This window comes from Rhinatrema bivittatum, chromosome 4, assembly GCF_901001135.1.
Source record: "Rhinatrema bivittatum chromosome 4, aRhiBiv1.1, whole genome shotgun sequence".
NCBI lineage: Eukaryota > Metazoa > Chordata > Amphibia > Gymnophiona > Rhinatrematidae > Rhinatrema > Rhinatrema bivittatum.
In genome coordinates, this window is record NC_042618.1 from 89,813,417 (window position 1) to 89,834,107 (window position 20,691).

General features: G+C 41.0%; 1 protein-coding gene across 1 annotated transcript in view; it reads right to left on the minus strand.

The window, feature by feature from the left end:
* TOGARAM1 (TOG array regulator of axonemal microtubules 1) overlaps positions 1-20,691 on the minus strand; it is a 221,371-nt gene that overhangs the window by 181,041 nt on the left and 19,639 nt on the right. The window contains exon 2 of the mRNA XM_029598475.1: positions 6,911-7,067. Within this exon, the coding sequence (XP_029454335.1) occupies positions 6,911-7,067 (157 nt within the window). The remainder of the gene's footprint in view (positions 1-6,910; positions 7,068-20,691) is intronic.

The window sequence follows — 20,691 nt, forward strand, 5'->3', positions numbered from 1 at the left end:
TGGAAAGACTTATTGTAAGTTTTGGAAGGAGATTTATAAATCTTATCAATAAATAAATACCACCTCACTCAACTATGCTGTAGCATCCCTACTGTTAAAACTAGCTCTAAACTATTAGTCATTATGTACAGTGCTACCTATTTACAATATGTACCCTTACTGTACTCACACACTTATGCTTCACCACCCTACTACGCTAGCCATTTGTATAAACTACACTGCATAATATGCCTTTATCTGTAACATGCTTTGAACTCTGTTGCTGCTGCCCCTGTGATTTCCTGGACTGAATACTGCTTTTACCACTGTTTTGCAGGTTAGCTTGCTCCCCGGTGCTGCATGTTTGTTTCCTGATCTCTGTCAGTGTCAGTGCTAAGTCCCGCTCCCTGATGACATCAGGATCGGCACCCTATTAATTTCCCATGGTATCACTGGAGGCATGTGCCTCAGTCACGTGCATGAAGAAGCACGACTATGGAGCATGCTCCTTTATACACGCATAAGTGCATATGAGTGGCTCTAGTTGCCTGCTGTTTAAATTGTTGGGTGAGGGGGGAAGACAGTGCATAACCTGCCTAATTTCGCTGCTGATACCAGGTCAAATTTTGCCTCCAACACATGAAGTTATTGTGCGTTGCTGGGGTATATGGCAATAGGAGAGTCCCACAGTCTACCCTTCGGTGGTCCCCTTTGTGGGACTATGTTCAGGTCAAGGCAAGGATGGGTGAATAATGTAATAGGTTTTTTTTAAGAACTTACCTACCCATTACAAATTTAAGTAGGGCATTTTTGTTTTTGCTGTTACTTATTTGAGATATTTTGATTAGTGGAGCTATGATGGGGATGTTGATACCAACTATTATAGGCTGGAGAAATATGGAGGACTGCGAAGGCAATCCTGCTTATCATCCCTAGTGATAGCACTTGTAAAGCTAAAAGTCATAAGGATCTTAGGTATAATGACCCAAATAAATGCCCAATTGATCAGGAAATAGAATACTGAAGTTTGGGAGAGCACCGAGTATAATAAGCTTGATATGCTTTTTGTTACAGAATCTTGGCATATGGACTCAGATTCTGTTTTGTTAAGGAATTTGTGCCTTCCCGGATAGTTTTATTGCTAGTGCTCATACGTTGAAGAAAGGAGGGGGAGGTTCTGGTGATCCTAAGGAATACTATTATGTATGAATTATTGGACTGGGCTTGTCCCTCTGAGTGTGAGAGGATTTTTATTTCAGACCCACTCTTGGGTTTTCTGTCTTCAATACATCCCCCTCCAGGGTTGCCAGTAGCTGTGATACAGTCTATTACAACCTTGGTTACTGCATTAAATTTGAGATTTTAGGGGATTTTAATATGCATTTTGAGAATGATTCACTTTCTATAGTACAACCTTTTAAAGACATTTTGGCAGTTTCTGGCTTATGTCAGTTGATCAATGACCCAAGCCATCATACTGGGCATATCTTGGATTTGGTGCTGATATCCGAGGCACTAAAGCAACAAGATTTAGTATCATTTAAATCTAGCTTTAGTGTCCTTTGGTCAGATCACCATTTGATATAATTTCAGTTGCATTTAGGGACACTAACAAGACAAAGTAGTATTGCTACTATCGGGCCGATACAGTAAAATTCGCGGGAGTGCCGGCGCTCCAAGGCGAGCGCCCGCTCTCCCAACGCGCGCCAAGGCCACTCTCCTGGGAGCGCGATCAAGTGTGCAAATGAGGGCCCGTGGTAAAAGGAGGCGCTAGGGACACTAGCGCGTCCCTAGCGCCTCCTTTTTGACAGGAGCGGCAGCTGTCAGCGGGTTTGACAGCCGACGCTCAATTTTACCGGCATCAGTTCTCAAACCCGCTGACAGCCACGGGTTTGGAAAATGGAAGCCGGCATAATTGAGCATCCATCTTCTGATCCGCGGGCCGCCAGCCGATTAAAATTTTTTTTTTAAATTTTTGATTTTTTTTTAAATTTTGGGGCCTCCAACTTAATATCGCTATGATATTAAGTCGGAGGGTGCACAGAAAAGCAGTTTTTTCTGCACACTTTCCTGGTGCCGGCAGAAATTAATGCCAGCCTTTGGGCAGGCGTTAATTTCTGAAAGTAAAACATGCGGCTTGGCTGCACATGTTACTTTCTGTATCGCGCGGGAATAACTAATAGGACCATCAACATACATTTGCATGTATAAGGGGTAAAAATAGTCGAAAATGCGCGGCCAATTGCAGGCCTGCCAATTATTGGCCTGCAATAAAGTTCAGAATAAACCTGATATTGATAGGATGCTATCTGAATAGAATGCTAAGGATAATATATTGTTGGGTACGCCAGATGATGCTATAGATTAGCGGAATACTACCATCAAGGGCATTTACGAGGAAGCTGCACCAGAGAAGGAAATTATAAAAAAAAAAAAAAAATTAGAGATAGTGAGGCACCTTTGTTCTCCAATGATTTGTTGGAGAAACGGAAAGAAGGGCAGAACAGAATTGGTATAAGAAGAAATCAGATTTAAAAAGAAGATATAGGGCTCTTAAGTGAATATAGAGTTTTCAAGAGAAGGAAGATTACTTGACTGATAAGTTTAATAGATCTTTAATAAGCTTTTAGAACTATTTGTGCTAGTTAAGGATTTAATATCACCACACAAAAGCACTAATACGACAGTAAATATACTGTGTAGTACTGCATTGGCTATATATTTTTAGAATAAGGTGGCAGGGATTAGGTCACATATTAAGAAGAAAAAAAAGATTAAGAACCAGATAGATAGTAGCACTGATGCGATAATATCTAATGCTCACTGGGATTCTTTTGCTCTGTTCAATGAGAACAGATTGAAAGATGTTATTGCTGAGATTTGGAAAGTTGCTAATGCTCAGGATCCTTGTACTGCTCATTCATAGCAAACTTTCTGCCTTGAAATTTTGAATCTTTCACTTATATGTGGTGTAGTGCCTGGATATTTGAAAAAAGTCTTGGTAATACCTATTCAAAAGAATCCTTTGTTTTGGTGTGATAACTTGTCTAATTATTGCCCGATTTCAGCAGTGCCTACCTTGGCTAAACTTTAGAAACATGGGTTTTAAAACAATTGGAAAATTTTGTAGTCACTGTAGAAATATCCGACACTGAGCAAAATGGATTTAGAAAGAACTGCAGGACCGAAATGCTGCTGTTCTCTCTAATTCTCTGCGTTTCTGGTTAAGCCCCCAATATATCCTCTTGAATATTAACAACCATTACATTTTTCCCCTTAGAAAACCCCTTATGACTTAATATCTCTCCTATGAATCTGTTAATAGCTCCATTTGCACCCCTTATGACTCTGTTAATATCTCCACTTACTCATTATCTGGTAAAGCATTGCTATTATCACCATATTTTTTTTCTGTACATATTTCCATTGTTGATCAGTTTCTGTGATTCTATGTGTTTCTTGTAAAGCTTGTTGCTGCATTATCGGGCCGATACAGTAAGGACGCGTAAGAAACAGTGCGGGAGTGCTGGCGCCGCTCGTTTGCCGCGCGCATATTTTGGTTCACATACCGCTCGATTCAGTATTCAAATTAGATGCAAATCCAAGCGGCGTCCAAAGCGCGTCAATGAAGCAGTAGGTGCTCGCAATCCATTCTACTGTATAGAGCGGTATGCAGCGCCTATACAGTATCCAGGGTGCACTGGTACTTGTCCTTTGAAATGTCCTTTGAAATGTCATTCCACCAGGTAAGTGGATGGTTCTTTTCTACAGACCCCGCTGCCTTGAGCGCCCGGCCGGACGTCCAAGCCACGACCTTGGACGTCTGACCGGGCGCTCAAGACAGCGGTGCCTCCGATCATGGTCGCCCGGATACAGGCGGGAAGGTCCATGAACGGAAGCCGCGACCTTGGACGTTTGAGGTCGCGGCGTCCGTTCATGGACCTTCCCGCCTGTAGGCACCGCTGCCTTGAGCGCCCGGCCGGACGTCCAAGCTGTGACCTTGAGAGCCCGGCTGGATGTCCAAGCCGTGACCTTGGAAGTCCGGCTGGGTGCTCAAGGCAGCGGTGCCTCCGATCATGGATGCTGCGATATTGGACGTGCGAGGTCGCGGCTTGGACATCCAAGCCGGACGTCAGAGGTTGCGGCTTGGACGTCCAGCCGGGCGCTCAAGGCTCTAGAATGGAAGTAACAGCTGTTTACAGAGTCAGTCTTCGTCCTCTTCACCCCATTTATCACCTCGGTCAGCTGAGTCATGTCATGGCTGGTGAAAGAGATCGATGTTATTCCACTCTCCACTGCTCCATTTGCAGCTGTGGAGAAGGGATTGCTGCGCCTCCAACTCTGATTCTATGCCTGCGGTGGCATGGCAAGCGGGCCCAGATCGGGCCTTCCCAGCTGACCTGGCCCGCCCGGCACTAGAGTGAAAGGAACATATTTTAAATGACTTCTGTGCAGAGAAGGTTGAAGGAGGGAGATCCAGAGGGGGCGAAGATACAGCTCAAGGCAGCTGGAAGGTCCATGAACGTCCGGCCGGACGTCCAGCCAGGCGCTCAAGGCAGCGGGAAGCTGACTGAACATCACACTATCGCCAGGATCAGGGTAGGCAGTAAATATGCAGGTTAAAGACGCGGCAAATAAGCTGGTTAAAAAGGCGATAATCTGGGTGCACGTTACTGTATCGGAGGGAATAGCTAAATCGATCATTAACATATCATATACATGTGGCGGGCGGAGATGGATACTCGTCCATTTCGGCAAGCGGTAAGGACGCGTAAAACCGGATACTGAATCGCGGGTTTGCCTTACGCGTCCAAATTGTGCGTCCAAAGCGGATTAGAAACAGGGTAACTGCGGCCGCGCTTTACTGTATCGGCCCGTATGTTATTTGTAAACCAAGGTGATGTTCCGAATGTGCCGCGGTATATAGAAATACTTAAATAAATAAATACTATATGATATTTATTGTCTGTTAAGATGAGAAGAAATCTGGTGTTCTGATCCAATTGGATATAGCTTCAGCCTTTGACTCAGTTTGCCATAATAAGCTGTTGTCTAGGCTTCAGGAATATGGGGTGACAGAAGCGGTCCTGCAGTGGTTCCATGTTTTTCTGAGCTTCAGCATGCAAAGAATTTGCCAAAAGCGAACAATATTTCAGAATGGTACCCTTTGGAAGTGGGAATTCCTCAGGGTTCTAGTCTTTCACCTTGTTTGTTTAATCTTTTTCTTTTGGGTAAGTTATCCCTTGGGTAAGTTATCATCTAATTTGGGAAATGTATATAAATGTTTGCTGACAATGTGCAGATTTTTATTCCAAACTATGTATCAGGAGAGGTTCCTTCGGGTAAGCTACAGTGCGCTATCTATCTAAAGTAGAGGAGCAGATGATCTGCTTTTAAACTGTAATAAGTCAATGATTTTGTGGGTGGGGAATAAGTCATTGCCACCCTCACCACGTATTCAATATGGAAATGTTGAGCTGACCCTAACCCAGGAAATACGAGATTTGGAAATCATCTTGGATTGCTCGTTAACATTAAAGTTGCAGGTGATGAAAGTAGCAAAATGGCTTTTTATAGGTTGAAGCTGCTCAGGCCCCAAAAGGAACATTTTAATTATTGAGGATTTTAGGGAGATTATACAATCCTTAGTTTTAACCTACACTTATTATTATAACTCTCCGTACTGCGGATTGCCCGCAAAACTGTTATAGGTTTTACAACTGGTACAGAATGCAGCAGCTTGGGTAATTTTTTTATTTACCTTGGTGGGCTCCAATTATACCATCTATAAAAAAGCTTCACTGGCTACCTATTAGCTATAGGGTTAATTCAAAATATTGATAACTCATAAGAGTGTATAATGCCTCACACAATCTAAAAAAGAAGATTAAGGAATATGCTCCTATCCAAACCCTTCACTCTTCTAGTCAAGAATTATTAGCGATTCCCACAGTGAAAATCTGGGATGCACCCAACTAGAACAAATGCTTTATGGAATAAATTATCTGCTGGATTATGTAGTGAGAATGATTACCTAAAATTCAGAATATTATTAAAAGCAGAACTATTTCAGAAAGCGCTCGATGAGGATGATTTGGAAACCAGTAATAGCTGAAATAATATGGTAGTATTGTTTATGGAATTTTATTTTGTTTATTTATATTGTTTGATGTTATATCTAATTTATGTTTGTTTTAAATTTTATGAATGCCTTTTGTTATCCGTATCTGAACAAGTTGAGATTATGCAGAATATAAATTTTGTAAAATACAATAATTCCTTGGCTAGAAAAATATGTCCAAAATAAATAATGAAGATGGTACTACAGAATGGAAGGAGACTGAAGTAAAGCAACATTTAGATAAGAAAAGGAAACTATACAGACTGCAGGAGGACAAGAATTAATTATAAAAACTCTTAGAAGCTAGATTTAATATAGGTCAGTTCCAGGTGGTAATTCCATCCAAGATAGATTTCAACTCAAAAAATGAAAAGTAAATATGTGAAATTCAAGCAATGCAACAACATTCTCAACACAGCTACCCTGAAAGTCAACTACAGGGTAGTGTTCTCCCACTGGTGTACTGTGCTATACCTGGAGGTCTACATAGCATCCTACCCTAAAATGCTATACAACCCTCACAGTATAAAATGAAATGTTATTTAACTGTATTTATAGGGTGGCATGCCACAGAAACTCAATGTTTCCTTCCTGGCAATGAGCATACCCTGCCCCCCTCCCCCCATCAGATGTTTGTGTGTCTCCAAGAACTAACATGCTCCTATAAAATAAATTACACACACAGTTTTCTTTACTAAATTTCAGCTCTCAAGAAATATTCTGAACATTGTTCATTTTCTTCCAGAACTCCCCATGCTAGACAATTCATGAAAAGAAGACATTAAATCAATATTTACATGGACATCTTACCAGTGCCAACAGTGGAACTGTCTGCATTGAAATCCAGGGGATTTTGAAACATATTTCTTGATGCTCTTTTTCTGGTAAAACTCCATTCATCACCGACTAATGACACTTGTGAGGGCCGAAGTTTTGGTGACTGAAGGAAATTTGTGTGTGGTGAAAACTGTAGGCAAATTTTAAAAAAAGCATTCATGAGAATCCCAGGTGCATTTTCAAAACAAAATATTTGTACTCATTTAAACTCATTACAAATCTCAACAAAAGCATGTCTCACAACCTCCAAAGGCAAAATATGAGTCACTATTTATTTATTTTATTTGTACAGCTCTTATATACCATTGCACAGAAACAAGTTCTATCTCTACGGTTTACATTAATCACATTTTAAGAACATGATAAAAAAGAAAACTGAAGAATACAATATAACTTAAAATCAACTATTAAAAATAGAGCTAAAATTAATATTAAAAAGATAAGAACAGGCTAAAAGCAAAAATATAAACTTATCAAAAAAGGCCTGGATTAATTCAGTGACCGTTTCAAAAGTTTGTTTAAAAAGCCATGTTTTAAGATCTTTCTTAAACCTCTTCAAATTTTCCTGCAACCGTAGCTCTTGAGACAGTTTGTTCCAAAGAGTCAGCCCGGCGATAGAGATTGCACGTGCTCTGACTTCACGTAAATGTGCAGACCTGACTGTTGGAACTGTCAAAAGGGCTTTATTTGCAGACCTTAGATTGCATTGAGGGACATGTAGTTTTATAGTGGAATTTAACCAAGCAGACATGTCACTATATAATATTTTATGAATAATACATAAGGCTTTATAATTTATTCTACTTTCAACTGATAACCAGTGTAATTCCTTTAAAACTGGAGTAATATGGTCGATTTTTCTAGTAATTCCTTTTCAATTAGTCATGTCTTCCATGATCGATCTTGTGACAGATCCAGACGACAAATATACAGGAATAAGTATGTATTTTATTCCAAACTCCTGAGAATTCTGTGCTCTTCTACAGGCTTACAGTGATATTCTTTAACTACTAGCGTGCATTTCATGGTCTTCTTCTAGGCCCTTTATTTTTGGTTGCTCTCTAATCCTCTACTGGACTTCACTCATGATCTTTCAGTTTGCCCTTGATAAAATGCTGCCTTAAAAATAAAGAACCAAAATTACGTACCTTTCTTCAAAGTTTTTGCTTGAAAAGAATGTTTTCTCCAAATAAGATATCAGTTATTAATATAGCTTCATAATCACTCATGTGTTGTATATTTCTTTCAAAATCATATTCATATCATGCAAAGTATGCATTTTAACTTAGACTTTAGCTTCCAAGCACTTCTACGGACTCTTCAGCGATACAAAAACAAAAGAAAAGAAAAACTTCCAACACTGGGAAAGGAGCAGATACGATCATCATGCTCTTCTCTTATAAGAGCCAAGATAATCAAGATTCACACTAGAAATCAAGTTATCTATCTGGGCTAGAACATGAGATATAATTGTAAATCAAGAAAGAATTTAAGCTAGAAAACTAAAAGATACATATGATGAACATCTTTATCATTATCTTGACACTTATATATCCTCTGAGCAATTCCTTTTCAATTATAATTGGAAGGACCAAGATGAGACGAGTCACTAGACTTCACGAGAGGAATGAGCAAAAAGATGTGAAACCTGCCCGCACAATAAAAAAGTCTTTTTATGCATATACTGCCTTTAATATCTTGATTCTGAAGGCTACAAAAGTGCCTGTAAAAACAATAACGGAAGATCCAGTTTCAGAAACGACAACCAGTCTCACTTCTTGAGCTGTCTGAAAGAATAAAAAAGACAACCCTTTTAGCCCCTTGGAATCCATGTCAATAGTGTCTTTCTGCAAAACATTTTGACAGCTAGTTAACTGGGTAGCCATAGTACAGAAGATGGCTGGTTGCGGTAAGAAAGGCAAATAACATAGTGGAGTGTAACAGCTATAAGGAAACAAATACAACCAGCAGAACTATGTCAAGCCTCTGAAGCCAGGAAGAAATATAGTTATCATTAGTCTATTTTTCGTTTCACTTGGAGCCCTGGGTCCAAATTAACAAACAGCGAAATACTGAGGTAGAGTTCATCCTCATTTGGGGACTATTGTATCAAAAGTTATTTTGGCTAAACTGCAATTTATTCAGTGGAACAAGCAGTAAATAAAGCCGCATAGGTAATCTCTTATCCTGCTGTGGACCTCAATATTCAAGAACAGAAAGTACCATTGTTTGTTTTGATGCAAATTCAAAAACAAAGTACAATACAAGAGCAATCTACTACTGGTCAAAAACTGGACACTTTCTGGAAAATTCAATTGTCTACCATACATGTTAAGCACAGATTAATTACATAATGTGAATGATCTCACTGAGATCTACATTAACTGGAAAAACATAATAGGTAAGGTATTGGATGTTTGTTCACAGCGGTAGAAAGTTCTATGAAGCCGGTGACCTGCTCATGACCAGGTCATGTCCTGATGAAAACTGGTGGCCACAGATTTTATAACTAGCATAAAACACTGGATTTCTCACAGCATGTAAGAGGTTATCTTACTGGCTAGGAGAGAAAATCAGAAGACAAAGCTGTGTCATGATGATTATTTATGTTTTTATTTCAATTTATTAGTCGCTCAATTTTCCAGAAAAACCCTGGAGCAGCTAATAGGAGTAAAACAAATTATAATAAAGACAAGTGAAACAGACACTATGTCAATGCGATTAATGATCTCAATGACTGCCAGATTGAATGGGGTGCAGCCACAGAACTGAGAGGAATTATAATGGTATATGATACCGATTAACAAGATGGTAAAGCAAAGTTAGGGTCTAACTCACTCAGTGCAGGGGGATGCCTTTCTTATCAAAGCAGACACCTTTGAATTACTTTGCATGAAATTGTGCATAAGGTGGCATAAAAGTCACTGCACCGAGCACCTTTGGAAAACTCCACTTTACTGGAAGTTCCCGAGAGAACCCACAGGAAGAGACATGTGTAAATGCAGCCCATGGAATGGTGTAAGATTTAGAAGAGCAATAGTCCCCGAATCTGGTCCTCAAGGGCCATCAACCAGTCTGGTGTTCAGGATATCCACAATGAATATGCATGAGATCTATTTGCATGCACTGCCTCCACTCTATGCAGATATACCTCTTGCATATATATTCACTATGCAAATCCAGAAAACCTGACTGGACTGTAGCACTTGTGAAAAGGATTTGGGGATCCTCTGTCTAGAGTGGCAATAACATACCATGAAACAGACCCCTTTTCATCTGTGAGACATGCTGTACATAAAAACATATATTTAGAATACAAACAACAGCACTACTCCCTCACACGTATCTCAGAGAGGTTCAACCTGCTGTGTTCAGTTACATATATGTGATTGTTAGCTATATGGTTTCCATTACAGATGCACATAGATATTAAATCAATAGACTTCCTATACTGCATATGTATATAAAAAAGATATTTATGGTTCAGCCTAATACTATTACATATATACATATACACATTCATATATTAATTAAAAAATGTTGCAGTGTTTCTGGAAATTCCTTACGAGACTGCACAAAAAGGTCTGTCTATTAATTTAGCCGATTTGTATGGAATGCGTACTGAGGAATTGGTGTAGGGCCTATCGGCCAGATTTTAAATCGTGTGCGCGTGTACAAAACGGAGGTTACGCGTGTGGCCGGGCCTTGCGTGCACTCTTGGAAGGGGCGGGGCACGGGCCGGGACAGCAGCATTCATCGCTGTCCCAGCACGCTCAACTTACTTCAGGTCGGGCCCTGAAGGAAAAAAAAAAAAAGAAATTAGGGGTTGGGGAGGAGAGGGGGAGGGGAAGGGGAAGGGAGGTTAGGGTAGGGAAGTTCCCTCCCAGTCCGCTCCACGCGCAAGTTATAAAATTGGTGCGTCCATGCATGTGCGCACCTAATGAAAATCTACCCCTATGTCTTCTGTATAACGCTATAAAGACAGGCTCTCTACCGGTAGTTGTTGGAGCTTTTTTATGTTTATGATGAATTGCACTTCCGTGATTGTGCTTTGTTAATCTATTCAGAGCAGCTTAGAATATGTAATAAAATGCAACCTATAAATATAAAAATAAATGAAAAATGAAGTGTATTCATCTGATTAGCTGCAAAGAACCCAGTGCTCTACAGCTCAGGAGACTCGCACTGACGACAGATCCGTTAGTATCTTTGCCCATTTAAAATCCATGCTCAAGAGACTCAGCCACATGGAACGCAGGTGGTTCAGCTTTCAAAATAAACTGTACTCTGTGTGTGACAGAGGAGCACAGCGGAAGAGTTTACATGCTGCTGACTTTGAATAGCTTTCCCAAATAAATGGCCACTGAATGATTTAATATTCTCAATTGTTGCCTAGTGACAAATTGCCTCCTGTAGTCACACACTGAGCAAACTGACCCGGAACAGCAGCAAAAGAAAAGGACAAGTAAAATATTTAGCCAGTGAATCAGGCCAACAAATTTCACAGAACTATGACAGCCCAGCCATACCACAATTGCCTCGTGCTCTAGTCTAGGCACGTAGAAAATAAATAACTATTTTCTATTCACAAGTCATAATCCATCACGTATGTGTAGGCCACGCCTTTTGACAGTTCTCCCTCTTTACAAGGAAAACATCCCATCAAAATAAATAAATAAACAAACAACAAATATTTCAATGTTTACCCATTCAGAAAGTCTTTATTTAGGAACAAAGGCAGCCCTCGCTCTCCTTCTCCTTGCCAGCCTATTCCCAGAACTGTCTCCCCCAACCCCACACCCCATTCCCAACACAACTCAACCAGTGCACTCTCCTCCTTCCAGTCCCGCTGCTATAACTAAGGCTGCAGGAGGCTTAGTGCAAGCCCTGCCACTTTGCGGAGAGCTTAGATTTTTCCAGGCCATTACCGACAATCTTCTACGTGTGCTCAGAATTTCAGTGCCCAAAAAAGGCAAGAAAGACAGACATTTCTGAAATTACAGATACTGTAAAATATTTCCAATGAGGAAACAGTTTGTGCAAAATTGGAGAACATTTTGCAGTGAACCAAAAATCCCTCCATATCCTACAACATTTATGGTGTCCTCACATGGACTAGGAACCAGCAACTCTTAATCCAGGTTTCCTTGCATGGACTGGGATTGATGGAGCAAGTAATGTGCAACGTTAAGGCTGGAGAAAAGCTTTTTTGTTCCTCTCTTTTTTTTAAACTAGGTTATTTTCTTAAAGCTGCAGTGCTACCCATAATTTTCCAGAATATTAAATGTTCCTCATTCCCAAGATGACTGTTTCTTTTTAACCTCCAAATAGCATCTTTAAAGTTTGAAATAATTCAAAGGTGAAACAAAAGTATCATGTGCCAGCTTGCTAAATTCTTATGTTAGGAAAATTACCCTGAAGGTTTCTTAAGCCATTTCCATGAGTAAAACCATGCTTTTACCTAGGGAAAAGGGCTTTTCCAGACCTGCCTGTATGTGCACCAGAATCCCCGGATAGAGCGGAGGCACTCCCGGGAGGGGGAGTTGGGGAGGAGTCTGCAGTTTTTGTGTTGAAGCACATACTTTTGCATTTTCAAACGTATAAGTGAAGTTCTTCTCAAATAAATTCCGCGCACGTATTCACCGGTGTAAATATATGCAGGTATTGGTCATTTTCAAATGGAAAGAATGTGCCTGCTTTCCCTTTGAAAACTGGTGTAAAGTCTGTAGGAAATGGACAATGAACATGGGCTGCTGCAAAATGACCCCCTTTTTGCAGTGAAAGACATGAGAAGGTATAAAGAAATCTCGTTTCTATACAGACGTTATTCACATAAGTTAATTTCAGGATGGCATTTGTTGGAGGCTTCTTGATATCAGCTGCCCCCACAACCAGTGGTTTGCACCTAGGACTATATCTAGTTTAGTTCGGAAAACTTTCATTAGTGATCCCTATTAAATCTGACTCTACACAATAAATAAAAACAAATCAAATGAATATTTTCATTGCCCCTTCATTTGTAAACACTTGGTTTGTTTGCAGCTTAATCTAATATTACAGCTTCTTGGTATAAGACAGCCTGCACCAGGAGAAAAAAATATTTAGAAAACATGGATGCTTACCAACATCCTTCCTTGTAACTTTTTTTTTTTTAGTATGTATTCTAAAGTAAAAATGCGCTGATTTTTTTTTGGGTTTGTCCATCTGTTCATCCAGCTGCGACACTAACATCACAACTGGGACTAGTGGGCAAGCAAAGAAAAACAGGACCACAGAGGCCAGCGGAGATTAGAAAAAAAAATGTAGCTGGTGAGGAGCGCAGGCCCCGCCAGCTAAAGAGGAAGCAGCAGATCCAAGGAGTGGGGCTGACGGAGCTGAAGAAGAAGAGCAGCTGCTGGTGGTTGAGGAATGAGAGGAGAAAGGGGAGAGAGAGAGAGAACATAAAAGTAGAAAAGTGCAAGAGGAAAGTTAAGAGGGAGGGATACGGATATTTGCTGGGGCAATAAGTACATGGCACTACCGTATTACTATGTTATTTTAATTCAACTGCTAAGTTATTTTAATGTCACATTTTGTAAGCTACCTTTATTAGCACTTGCTGGAAAAGGCAGAATATAAATGCAATAATTAATTACCGGTATATACATTCTTGGCCGAGCTACAGCGCCACTGGCCTTCATTCACAACTACATAGGGTTTTGGGTTTTTTTGTCTCAAAATTTTGTAACTGTCACCCCGCCTCCTCTGACAAAAGAAAATCTAGTCCAGCGATCGCAAGAGTCCTTGGTCAGGGCCATCCTAAGACTTGCCCATGGATGTCACTGTTGTGCGATGGCAGAGACCACATCCCCCTGCAACTGGCCGTAGAAAAGGCCGGGCTGAGAAAGTGAGCACAGGTCTCTGGCATGGCAGTGTGTAGCACTGCCAGAAAATCACTGGGCCAATGCCCTACATATTATTTAGAGAAACTCATTTAATTAATGTGACAGCAATGTAAAATAATGTACACATTCTATATTGTATAAGTATATTCACTAGATTAATATCCCTGTTCAAGTATTACAAAACAAAACAGAATATGCATGACATGATGGTGGATTTATCTGGCCAACAAGCTGTCCATTCCTTTGTAATCAGCTAGCTGAGACCACATAACATCTGCGATCCTGTGGCTAGAACAAGCAGAAAAATATCTGCACTTGAAAAGCCTCCACTAAATGGAAAGCTCAGTCTTCCTGACTGGATGAAGTTGTAATAAGCACCTTGTTCAAGACTTGTTCAAAAACTTAATTCCTGTTCAATGGTGCCATCCTATAAACCGCTTCTGCACCAGATTATGATTATAAACCTAATACCAAAAAGATAAGAGAAAGCAGTCTTATTTTCACATTTTATATCTTGACACTAGAAGGACCATTTCAACCTTGCTAGCTTTCTGACTCTAATGCTTATTTAAGCCAAAAGAGTGGGAAATGGTAGCTTTTCTAAGAGAGTTTAGCCAGCCTATGGGTTTCTTAAAAAAATAAATAAAAAATAAAAGTCTAGAATTGTGTGACAACTTAAAGTACATTTTATGAAAAGATTTTTTTACATGATAACATTTACACACATTCTATGCCTTTTTCACAACCTCCACTCTTCCAATTCTTATGCAATCCATCTACTTCCCTAGCAATCATACAACCCCTTCAAACCCCTCCCTTGTGGCCCTCTCTCACACCCTCTTTCCAGTTCTTCATACTATCTACTCTCCTTCCCTTCAGGTTTCCCTCACAACCTCTCCACACCCCAGGCTTTATTCTCTCTTACATCCATCATCTCACGTTCTCTCAAAACTCCTGTACTCCCCACTATCATGCTCTTTCACATGTTGCATCCCACAGTCTCGCCCTTCTCACTCCCCAACACTTCTCCAATGATATCTCCCCATGCCCATGCTTGCACTCCCTTCACTGCCCTCCACCCTCTCTGGTACCCCCTTGCAGCACTCCCCCACTCTGCATTAAACCCAATTTTCCCGACTACATCTCATCCACCCCCATCCACCTGCATTCATCCCCAGACCTCTTCTGCCTGCCCTACAGTGCCTTCTAGTGACTCAAGCCAATGAAGCTTGGGGATGGGAGGATTCCCCTTCAGAATGCAGTGGAGACAGGAGGAGGGAGAGATTGCCCTGCTACTAGAGTTTATTATGGAGATATAAGCCAGGAGGGGGAAATCGGACATCTCCTTACCTGACAAGCAGGAGAATAGGCACTTGACACTGGGTCAGTTTCCTCTGCCAATGCATAACCAGTCTTATGGTATAGGCTGCAAGACCTATGGGGATCCAAGCAGCCTGGCCCTCATGTAGCTGACATGGTATTAAGTGCTGCTCCTCCTACTGGCTGGGGTGGAGGATCGGGCCAGGAGGCCCAGGTTGGAGTTTGTTTTTGCTGCTTCAGGGCAGATTGGAAGGGGCAGCAGTGGAGCAGGACTCTGTATGCCTTCCACCAAGGCTCTGCAGAACTCCTGTGCCACACTTACGTTACGGTTTTATGCTCCTGACTACTAGCCTGAGATGTCACAGCTCATAAGCGCATTTTCCTTTCATAAAACATGCTAAAAATTCATTTTTGTATCTTCCCTTCAAAGTAAAATACAAATGTTTGACCATGTATTGACACTACAAAACCAACTTGCAATTTTAACTTTGGCAACAATTAGAGTGGGCACTGAAAAGCAAATATAAATCAAATAAATCAAAACATTGTACATAACGGGTAATTTTCAAAAGGATTTACATACTTAATGGGTTTTACACTTGTAAATGCATTTTACCTGTGTAAGAGGACTTTTGAAATCATACAATATGTGCTATTGAACTGCCAATAGGATTTACCTGCTTTAAGTGCACTTAACACGGGTAAATGGCTTTTTTATAATATTACATTTATGTGCATAATTCGTTTGAAAATGACCTCTAAAGTTTTTATTCTACTTCCAGTACAGGACTCTAACCTAAGAAAAGAGTGTTGATGGCACTCTGTGGACTATATAAATTCAGAATAAAACTCAAATGGAAGTAAGAAATGTGGTGTTTTCTAAACTGACAAATCAAAGAAACACATGGTTCGAGAATCTATATGGCGTAAAAAGAAAAAGTCATTTAGAAACCAGAGTATTAGTGCAGAATCTTATGCATGTATTATGTTATATTTCTATAATGCCTTCCATAGAACCAGTCCAACCCAAACATCAGCTCATACTAATATGCTACAATCACAACCATCTCAGGCTCTTATCCTGTGAAACCTCAAAGGACAGAGGATCTGCAACAAACACCAGAGGCTGCACAGAGAAACATAGAAATGACTGCAGAAAAGGACCAAATGTTCCATCCAGTTTGCCCAGCAAGCTTTTGGTAATATCTGCTGCACTGTATAGGTTAACCCCACGCTTATCAGTTTCCCAGACCGTAAAAGTCAGGGCCCTCGTTGGTTGCTGTTTGAATCTAATTCCCCATTGTGCCTTGCTGTTGAAGCAGAGAACAATGTTGGAGTTGCATCAAAGTATCAGGCTTATTGGTTAAGGGTAGTAACCGCCACATCAGCAAGTTACCCCCATATACTCTTTTCTTCATTTCCATCCTTTAGCCTTTAGGGATCCACAGTATTTATCCCCTTGCCCCTTTGAATTCTTTCACAGTTTTGGTTTTCACCACCTCTTCCGGAAGGGTATTTCAGGCATCCACCAACCTCTCCATGAAAAAATATTTCCTGATGGTTCTGAGATGTCTTCCCTGGAGTTTCATTTCATGACCCCTAGTTCTACTGATTTCTTTCCATAAGAACATGCCATACTAGGTCAGACCAAGGGTCCATCAAGCCCAGCATCCTGTTTCCAACAGTGGCCAATCCAGGCCATAAGAACCTGGCAAGTACCCAAAAACAGTCTATTCCATGTTACTGTTGCTAGTAATAGCAGTGGCTATTTTCTAAGTCAACTTAATTAATAGCAGGTAATGGACTTCTCCTCCAAGAACTTATCCAATCCTTTTTTAAACACAGCTACACTAACTGCACTAACCACATCCAACAGAAAAGGTTTGATGTTTGTACATCATTAAAACCTATCAGGTATCTGAAGATCTGTATTGTATCACCTCTTCACCTGCTCTCTTTCAGGGTACACACATTCATATATTTCCATCTCTCTTCTTAGGTTTTTTTTTTTACACTGACCCCATACCATTTTGGTAGCCCTTCTCTGGACAGCCTCCATCCTCTCTCTATCCCTTTTGTGATAAGAGCTCCAGAACTGAACACTCCAGGTGAGTCCTCACAAGGACCTGTACCTTACTGATTATTCCTTTCTCTATACTGCTCAGCATTCTTCTGGCTTTAGCTATCGCCTTGTCATACTGCTTCACCATCTTCAGATTGCCAGACACCACAAGATCCCACTCTTAGTCCATGCATATCAGCCTTCACTACCACCCCCCCATCACATACAGCTCTTTTGGATTATCACATCCCAAATGCATGACTGCACTTCTTGGCATCGAATCCCAGCTGCCAAATCTTTGACCACTCTTCAAGCTTTCGTAAATCATGTTTTATTCTCTCGACTCCTTCAGGTGTGTCTACTCTGTTGAAGATCTTGGTATCATCTGCAAATAGACAAATTTAACCTTCTATCCTTTCCACAATGTCACTCACAAAGATAGTGAACAGAACCGGTCCAGATACAATCCCTGTGACACTCCACTTAACACAGCTCTCTCTTCAGAGAATATTCTATTTATCATTACTTGCTGTCTCTTATCAGTCAACCAGTTTGGTGCTCACTCCCAAGCTTCTCATTTTATTCACAAGCCTCCTATATGGGAGTGTTTGCTGAAATCCAAGTAGCTGACATCAAGCACTCTTCCTCGATCCAATTCTCTAGTCACCCAATCAAAAAAACCCAAAAAAACAAATCAGATTTGTCTGACAGGAGCTTCCTCTGGTGAATCCATGCTGCCTCGCTCCATCAACTTACCAGATTGTAGATGGTTCAGTATCCTTTCAGCAGCATCTCCATCATGAGGTGAGGCTAACCAACTGGTAGTTTCCAGTCTCCTCTCTGCTACCACTCTTATGAAGCAGGACCACAACTGCTCTTCTCCAATCTTGCAGCACCACACCCGTTTCCAGAGATCTATTGAAAAGGTCATGTAGTGGACCCACTAGGACATCTCTGAGTTCTCTTAGTATCCTGGGATGTACCATATCAGGCCCCATGGACTTGTCCACATTCAGTTTTCCTAGCTCTTTCCAGACATACTCTTCTGTAAAATGAGTTGGGTCTAGCCCATTCCCTTTTATGGTCTTGTCAGTCAGCAACGGTCCTTCTCCAGGGTCTTCTTTAGTTTAATATTTCCATTTCCTTCTCTGTCTGCACAAAGTGTTGTTAATGGCTCAGCAGGATACAGGGGCCACTGTGCTGCAGTGCATATAATTTTTCAGATGAGGCCTTTAATTGGGGTTCCCATCTACTCCGTGGATATCAAAAAGGCATTTCATATTTGTGGGACATACAAAGTTTCCTTTTCTAGAGAGGCTCCCTGCACTGAATTGTATTCCAGCTAGAGTTAATTTTAAATCATTGAAGAAAAAAAAAAAAAAAAAAGAGAAGAAAACAGTTTATACGCAGCTGGTCAGAGCAATTGACTGTGTTTTGGGTCACCATCAATCAAAGCTTTGCAATGTGGCTATTTCTGCCAGCACTGGGGGGATGGGGAGCGCTGGAGACAACACAGGAAGCAGACACGCCATGCACGATTCAAGCAGGTGCATGGTACCTACAGCAACCCGACACCCACGTGTCTCTCCTTTAAAGAAGGAAATAAAAAAAGCTGCCATGCTACTTGACTGATTTTAAATTCCTGCATTTTAATGCATTGGACAATAAGACTGGCTTGGAATGTCAGCAAATGTAAACCACATCTGTGAGCCTGAAATAAAGACAGGCTAGAAACAATGTGAATACTTAAAAGATCCCAGAACAATTTTCACAAAGTTACTTCACCACTTTCCATATAGTGGCAAAATGTTAGTGTTGTACAGTCTGGCCTCTGGCAGAAAAATAAAACAAATTAGAACTGGCAAGAGCCCTGCCTTTCTTTCCAATGCCTTCCTTTTATTAAACCGAATTACAGTTCTTCCAAGAAAAGTATTATACCAGCACATACAATTTACAACCTACCCACTACATGTGTCCTTATATCCACATTTAGAGGTAGGTTTTCAAAAGATGCGCATGTACCGGTATGATTTGTATCTGCTACAAGAATGTCGGTATATAAAAGTTAAAAATAAATAAATAAATAAATAAATAAATAAATGTAAAAAAACACGTGGACACATAAAATGTCACACACGCGAGTATATCCTATTTTTAAAACAGCAATATACATGTGTAAGTCAGGGACCACAAGTAAAAGTGCAAAGACAAAAAGTGGGCGGGGCAGGGGGGCATCCCGTGGAGGGGCCCAAAAGCTAAGGGTGTATGTTGCAATTTTAAAAACTGCCAAAATAATGCATGCAAGTCTATTTGCATATATTTACTCCTCAGGTGTGATTGTAAAGATCTCAAAAGTGAAAAAAAATGGGTAGAGGTTCTGGGTGCAATGACGGCGGCGTGGGGGGGCTTCAAGCTGAAGAGCCAGGAGGGTCTCAATGACCTGAAGATAGTTTACCAATTTGCCCAGTCTAATGCACTGCCTCCATAACATGCTAATTTTCTCTCATGCCTATTCATTGTGGATATCCTGAAAACCCGACTGGCTGGTGGCCCCCAGGACAGGGTTGGGGACCACTGACCTAAAGGCAAGGCATAACAGAGCACTTACATGCTTCTCCATTTCTGCAAATGCCTTGAACCAGTAGTATATGACAGAGGTAAAGTGACAGTAAAATTCTCTTAGAAGCCAGGGGAAAATATTATTGCTTATAATTTAGTTTTCATTTGGATATTTTGCCAACTATATTTTTCGTCTTTTTGAGTCATGTAAAAAAGTGCTTAAGGGCCAGTTTAACCTTTCCAGAGGCACTGTCACATCTGTGAAAATTCAACTGGGGCCAAACTTGGAGGCAGGGGGAGAGAGGGGAGAGGGAAAGTGGAGCATGGGTATGGGGTACTTACCCTATTGAACATTATCTTAATCCAATAAGGATGAGGACATTTTCAACAGGGTCAAAAGTAAAAAGACAGCAGAGAGCCATCCCTGTGACTCATGCGGAGAAACCCGGATTCAATTTTTGGCTCAGCTGTGGATGGTGCAGATGGAACATTCACAGCCTGGAGGTAGTGATGGTAGGCAAAGGAAGTCATAGTCGGACTACGGCAACACTTAAAGGCCAGATTTAGGGTCCATGATCACAGATTTCCCTGCTGAGGACCGCCGCTACAATGAATGGACTAACAAACTGGGAAAGGATATAACATAGCAGGGGAAGAGAGGGGAAAGAGAAGCTCCAGAAAATCCAAGCATTAAGCATTGCTTTCCCTATTTCTTTTTGCTTAGTTTTCTCTTTTCAGTTTTTCAGAGTTTTCAGTCTTGGATTTTTTTTTTTGGCTTCTTCCTTAGTTTGTTACATTTGTTGTGTCCCGCGCCTGTGGCCATCCGCGGGCACGGCCCCCTACCTCGTCCTCGTGACCGAGCCGCCGGCGGCAGCATCGGGACACATTACCCAGCGCGCGGGCCTCCAGGCTAGCCGCCGGGCCTGGAG